The sequence below is a fragment of the Oenanthe melanoleuca genome, chromosome 12, assembly GCF_029582105.1.
Source record: "Oenanthe melanoleuca isolate GR-GAL-2019-014 chromosome 12, OMel1.0, whole genome shotgun sequence".
NCBI lineage: Eukaryota > Metazoa > Chordata > Aves > Passeriformes > Muscicapidae > Oenanthe > Oenanthe melanoleuca.
Window position 1 is genome coordinate 6373338 of NC_079346.1, and position 6946 is coordinate 6380283.

Sequence of the window (6946 nt, forward strand, 5' to 3'; positions counted from 1 at the left end):
TTTTTTAGACAAATGGTTATTGCTATCCCCTGATCTCGCTGCAGTCAGACTGGAGCACTTCTGGCTTGTTCCCACTATGCCTCCTGTGGTCTTGTGGCTCCACAGAGAGCCGTAGAGAGGGACATTTTGAGACCTTAGAAAGACTAATCTGAGCCTAACCCTGCTCATGATGCCTTGGCATAAATGTAAAATTCAGCCTGGAGACACCTTTGTGTTCTGCAAGGATGGATTGCATCCTGAACTTGGAACCTGCTGTGGGCACTGTAAGAGCCATGCAGAGCTCTTAGTGCCTTCAGCTGGAAAAGCACAGCTTTGCTCCTGAGCAAGTGGAATAAATCCTTCGCTGTCACCATGAGCAGATAAAATAAAGTTTCCTTCTCCTAGCTGCACAGCTTGCTGGGTCACTTCCAAGTGTGGCTCCCAAAAAAAGGCATGTGCATGTGCAGCCTGCCCAGTCTACCTGGGAAGACACATTTTGCTCTCAGCATGGAGCATTTTCCACGCTGGCATATGGAGAGATGAAGCCATTGGATGGTGGACTGGCTTTGCATCAGAGGCTCCTGAGCATGGGCTCCATCACACCCCAAGTTCTGTGTGCTGGCAACAGTGATGGACATGTTCAGTGCTGGATTCCTCTTACAATCAGCATTTTCCCAGCAAATCAAGATCTCAGAATGTTTGTGCTTAATTATAATCAAGCTATCTGAATGATCAGCCAGAAACATCCCCATGACTGATTAAACCTTGCACTCCGAGCATGAGCCATTCACATGGTCACAGGATCCTTGTCTGAGCTCACTGCCCCGTGCTGCCTTCTAAGGGGAAGAGACTAAAGCATTCATGGTTGTCTGCTGGAGGTGTGTGAAGGGCTGGAGACCCCTGTCCTGCTCAGACTAAACCAATGAAGCTCTGGCTCTGTCCTTCCTGAGCCAGAGCACCTCACTTATCACAGCCTGCTTTACTGTACACAAAAAGAAACAGGTTTCCCTCCTGGTTGTCCTGCTTGATCTTGGCCACATCGTTCTCCCCTGTGATGTGAAGGATGCTGATAATGTCTTGTTTAATTTGGAAATACTGTTTCACTCTTGCCATGTCTCCTGAGACACTCCTTCTATTCTTGGTGGATGCAGGACCACAGGAGGCAGATGGCAGCTGAGACCCATCTGATATGGCTGGTGCTGGGAGCAAAGCACCAGCTCATGCCACACCCCTGTGAGGGAAGGTCAGCCCCTTTTTAATGATGCTGCCAGAATCAATCTGTTGATGCCACAGAGGCATCCTGTGGTGTTGGAGCTGTATTTCTGCACAGCACTGCTGTTCCTTGTTCTTATTGCAGAGCTGCACCAGCTCCCTTAATGAAGTGCTGCATAAATGTCACCGAGGGCTCATTTTCCTTGGTGTCAGCTATTGTGTGACAGATGTGATTAAGGCCACACTGGGCTGTCACCAGCCATGATTCTCATTGTGATCAGCTCTGCCAGCAGTCCCACTGCTGCTTTGGCTTTTCAGGAAGTCTTTGTGCACGTTACCAAGTTGTTTTTTCCCTCCCAGGAGCTGCTGGGCTCCTGGACCGTGGCACAGGAGGGACATGGGGAGTAGTGCCTGATGGGACAGATGCCTTCAATGGGTTCACAGACAGAAAATCACAGCTCCAGCAAGGAGGAGAAACATAATGGAGTGTGAAGTGTCGGTGGGCAGGTCTTCAAAGGGGGCAGGAAGCCCATCCAGGGCTTTTTCCAAAGGACAGTGAGCAGTGTTGGGCTTGCTCACTCAGAGCCAGCGTGACTTGAGGAGGAAGAAAGAAGGCATGAAATTGACTTGAAAAATGTGACCTTTTCAAAAAAGCCATGGCTTTTCTTTTCAATCCAGTCTCTCCCTCTTCACCTTCACTTTACCTTCCTCTGTAATCATGAACTCCCAAAAGATCCCCATTAACAGCAGAAAAACAAAGAGGCTGGGACTCAGGGAGCAAAACCAAACCATGTGAGGGCCAGTAGTAGCTAAAGCTCTCCCTGATGCCACTGAGAGCAGGGTTTGGAAAACTTGGCACAGCTTTGCAGGATCTGTTGATCTTTTCAAGGCTGAGCCCAAGGAAACCCTTAAGCAGCTCATGAGTGGGGTTAGTGACAGCAACCCTTGTTCTTGCTCAGGTTTAGCAGCAGCAGCTAATGCCGAAGGAGCTGAGCTCTTGATGAAATGCAAGCAGCTTTTGTTAAGGGAAAAAGGGCTTTATTCTTGAATTGTGGGCTGGGTTGTTATTTTTTGTAATTAATTTACAAAGTCATAAGTTGTTGGTGATTGCATAAAGGCTGTGTGTCATGTTGGGAATTCTGCTGACGGGGCACAGTTCTGTGCGTTGGGTCTGCACTGGGATGTTGTCGGAGAGGGACAGGGAGAAGGGTGCCAAAGCAAACATTCTGCCTTTGATTTGGGATGGAACGAATTTCCTTTGAAATAACTTGCGAAACATCTTGTCCTGAGCTTGCAATACAACCACTGACTGCTGCCAGTTGTCAAGCCAACAGGGAGATAGTCAGAAAATAGTCAGGAACGCCCATGAAGCAAGCCAAGGACTAGGGCACTGTGGGGTGCATTGAGTTTCTTGTTGACAGGCAGGTGCTGAGCAGACACCCCACTTCTTCCCTGCAGCCAGGTGAAGCCTTCCTGGGCTGGAGGAAAGCACCTTGCAGGAGCTCAGGGCTCCTTGGCACATGGGAGAGATCTAATGGGTGACCTTCCCAAGCAGGCCAGCCCATCAAGGTGGAGCTGCTGCCCATTCACAACTCCCTGGATATCTGCAGGGATAGTGTGACCCTCCCACCGTCCTGCTGCTCACTGGGAGCACCAGCTGAGCGTTTCCTTGCTTCCTGGGAAACCCAGCTGTGACTTTGGTCTCTCCCTGGATGTCATTCAGGGGACCTGTGAGGTGCAGCATAGTGACAACCCTGAGTTACGTCAGTGGCTCCATTTTCATCTGCCACTGGTATTGTTTAGTCCTCCAAACTGTGCTGTCATTGCAGAAGGTGTGAGTGCTGGATCATGGCACCCTAGTTAGCTCGGTGTTCAGGAGGCCTCAGGTTACCTCTGACGCATGATTTCTGCCTGGCATCGTTGGTTATTCCTATCAAGTTGCAGACAGTGTAGACATATGGGAAAGGAAGTCGTGAAAAGCAGCTTGGAGTCCAACTCAAAACACCTTAAATTGGTGTGATTTCCCCAAAGGCGGAACTGCCTGCTCTTTAAAAAAAATAAAAATACTCCTCCTAAAAAGGGCTCTTCAGGACAGGATCGATACCACTGAGTTACTTTTTAAAGCAAGAGTCTTGGACCAAAACCAGCCTCCACCCTGCATCTCCGCTGACAGAAAATTCTTTCTTAACTTCTTATTTTTTCCCCCTTTTTTGTTTTCCTGCAAAGGCCTCTCAGCAGACGGTGGAGCCAAACGCCAGGAGCACCTCTCCAGGTTCTCCATGCCCGACCTGAGCAAAGACTCGGGCATGAACGTCTCGGAGAAGATGAGCAACATGGGCACGCTGAACTCCTCCATGCAGTTCCGCAGCGCCGAGTCGGTGCGCAGCCTGCTGTCGGCGCAGCAGTACCAGGACATGGAGCCCACCCTGCACGACCTGGCCAGCCCCCTGGGCTACCAGGAGCGGCCCCCGCACGGGAGGATGCACCAGAGCTTCGACTACGGCAGCGGGGTGCCGGGGGGCAAGCTGGGGGCGCAGGAGATGCCGCGGCACGCGCCGCTGAGCGAGCGCACGCGGCGCAGAACCGTGCTGCGCGACGACGACCGCCACTACCGCCCGCACCGGCCGCGCCGCTCCCGCCGCTCCCGCTCCGACAACGCCCTGCACCTGGCCAGCGAGCAGTGCTACCGCCTCAAGGAGAGGCCCTCGCTGCGGGCCAGGGACGACTACGACCCCTTCGCGCGCCAGAGGAGCTGCAGGGAGCCCGTGGAGCCCTGCAGGGATGTCTACGGCCACTGTCCGCGGACGGTGTCGGATCTCGCCCTGCAGAACCACCTGGGCGAGAGGTGGGGGCCCTACTTCGCCGAGTACGACTGGTGCTCCACCTGCTCCTCCTCCTCGGAGTCCGACAACGAGGGCTATTTCCTGGGGGAGCCCATCCCGCAGCCCGCCCGCCTCCGCTACGTGACCAGCGAGGAGCTGCTGCACAAGTATGGCTCGTACAGCGTGCCCAAGTCCTCCACGGTGGGGGCCAGGGGACAGTTGCACAGCCGGAAAAGACAGAAGAGCAAGAACTGTATCATATCCTAATGGCATCCTTGCCAGGCACCTTGGGAGAATGTAAATTAACTCACGATCTTGCACTGTTTTAGATCATGTAAGTGCTTTTATGGTAACAAAAGGCCCGAAGAGTAGGGATTTGGAAGAAGGTTGTAGACCGGCTTCTATAAATAGTCATAATCCTGGGCACAGTGAATATATTTTGCACATCTTACTTTGGAGATAAAAATTTTAAAAGTTCACTTTAGCCTGTAATATTTACCCAGTAGTTTCTCTTCCTTCTCCCAGATGCTGCCACCCCCTTGAGCTCTGTTTGTCCGCACGTTTTGGTTGCCACTGTTGACTCTCAGCATCAGTTTGCTGGTAGCTTTTGCTTTCCACCACATTTTTGTTTTCCATTAGCCATGTTGGTAGGTGATTTGTCTCTTGGACAGTGTGGGAGCCTAAGTTATTTCCATGATTGTTGTAAATGCGATGTAAATGAGAGTTTGGAGAAAATATTTTTGTATTTTGTAATATCAGAGGAATTTCTATATCTTAGGAGTCACTGGGAAAATGCATGCACATTCAGAATTGTTTTCAGTCAGAGCTAACCAAACAGTACTTTGGATCCCCCTTTCCATTTCATCATCAAACTCCTTAAGTTTATCAGTGAGAGTCTGAGTTTTCATTGGTTTTGAGGGTTTTTTTTACTTTAACCCTTTTTTTCTGTTCATTTGTTTTGATCCTGGTCAATAAACAGAATGTTTTTTTGATTCCTTAATCTTGACAAGCCTCAGTGGCATTTTGAAGCCTGTGATTTGCAGGTACACTCCATCAGTCAGATACAAGAACCCCTGACAGCTGCAAAAGGGACCTTTTCTTTAATTATTATTATTATTAAATAGGAAAGACCAGAACTACCAAATGTCTGCAACATTGTAAATTACCAAAGCTGGAGAAGGAATTTCACACCTCTGTAGAGAACGCTGAAGTTACTAAACATTGAACTATTATTTGGAGTAAATAAAGTGTAAATGGTGCAATTGTGTGATGTCAGCATGACGTTGTTTTGAATATAGACTTGTCTTATGGTGCTCTAGTCTCCTGGGTTATGTTAACTGCTGTTCATTACCAAGTGGAAGTCTCAGTATTGCCTCCTGCCTAAGATGTAAGAGAACACCTGCAAACTGCTCCCCATGGGCTCCTCCTGCCTGGCAAGATGCCCTCACCCCTCTGGGGCTGTTTGTGGCCAGGGTTTGTCCCCTGGGGGCTCAGCCCAGGCCAGGACAGTCCCTTGCTGAGGCAGAGGGCCCCTACATAGGGCTCAGCTGTGTTGTATTCTGGTGGATGTGAGTTTGTTCTCTGTGTGCTTTAATCCATTGGGGCTCTGCCATCCCAGCGTGTCCCAGCTGCAAACCAAGGCCAGGTTGCCCCAGAGCTTCCTAGAAAGGAGCAAGTCTACAAAAGGGGCTCTTGACACCCAAAGCACCTGTGGCTTTAGGATCAGGCTGGGCTTTGAGCCACAGGAGGGCTGGGAGCTTGACCAGCTGCATTGCCCTCACCCCCTGTGCTGCTGGCACCTCAGGGTGTCCCTGCGCCTTGGGGCAGCCCCTCCCTGCACCCTGGGAATGTGCATCCCTCTGCAGGGATGGCACTGGCAGCCCTGGGCACACACAGGGACACCCCCATGCCTACTCAAAGCAGCAGATGCAGAAAAATCTGGAAGATGGATGTCTCCATACCACAGACTATTGCTAGGAATTTTTTTGTTGTTTGTAAAGGACAATGTGATAATTATTATTCCTTTAAAAAGAAAAAAAAAAACAAATGATACTTAAATATATTTAAAAAAAATGTTTTTTCCAGTTGGAATAAATGGAAATATTCATCCAAAGGGAAGAGTCTTGTGTATGTTTTTTGCTCTTAAGGAGTGTTGGTTAATCGAGAGTACAAAACTTGATTTTTACTGAGTTGGTCTTGCAATAAAAGCACAAGAAACAGCTCAGCTCCACATTGACATGATTCTGGTGGGCAGGTGAAGCTGGTGGAGGAGCATCTCCTGCACACCTTCCCCAAGGCTGGTGACCTGGTGTGGTAACACCTGGACCCATTATTTGTTATAAAAGCCACATCATAGATTCATTAAGGTTGGAAAAAAACTCTAAAATCATGGAGAAAGAGCAGCCCAACACCACCATGTTCACCACTAAAGGATATTCCCAAGAGCCCACACAGCTTTTGAACATTTCCAGGCTATCTTGAAATCTTCACCTGGTAAAAGCCAGCACAGCTCAGCTGAAATCCCTGCTGGACCTTCCCCCAGTATGGGGGGACTGTCAACCTGAAATGTATAAATAACAACCTTTTCTTAGAAGTTCACAGATTTTTCCATGTTTTACAAATCAGAGCTGCTAAGCTGGATAGGGGTGTTGCTCACAGCGACAAATATGACACTGTAACTACAGATTATTATATAATTGGAATTTAATATGTACAGTTTAATTCATTGTCAGTGATTAAAAGCACAAATGTCTGTCAGCTCTGCTACAGCTGAGCTGCTCTTGTGCAGCAGGAGCTTGGATTGCTCAGCAAATGGTAAAAAACTAATCCCCAGCCTTTCCCCTTTCCCTGCTTGCTGCCTCTCCTCAGGGCTAACAGAACGAGTTTAGAGACTCCTTGCAGCAGAATTGCAGCACTCTGCACATGCAATTTCT

General features: G+C 49.2%; 1 protein-coding gene across 2 annotated transcripts in view; it reads left to right on the forward strand.

Annotated features, from left to right (window-relative positions):
• Positions 1-6126, forward strand: part of PRICKLE2 (prickle planar cell polarity protein 2) — a 100560-nt gene extending 94434 nt beyond the window's left edge. The window contains exon 9 of one of the 2 annotated variants that reach the window (XM_056501699.1): positions 3418-6126. In XM_056501699.1, coding sequence (XP_056357674.1) covers positions 3418-4280 — 863 coding nt within the window. In that variant the 3' untranslated portion in view covers positions 4281-6126. The remainder of the gene's footprint in view (positions 1-3417) is intronic. The other variant, XM_056501700.1, reaches the window with a different exon arrangement.
• The last annotated feature ends 820 nt before the right edge of the window (positions 6127-6946 follow it).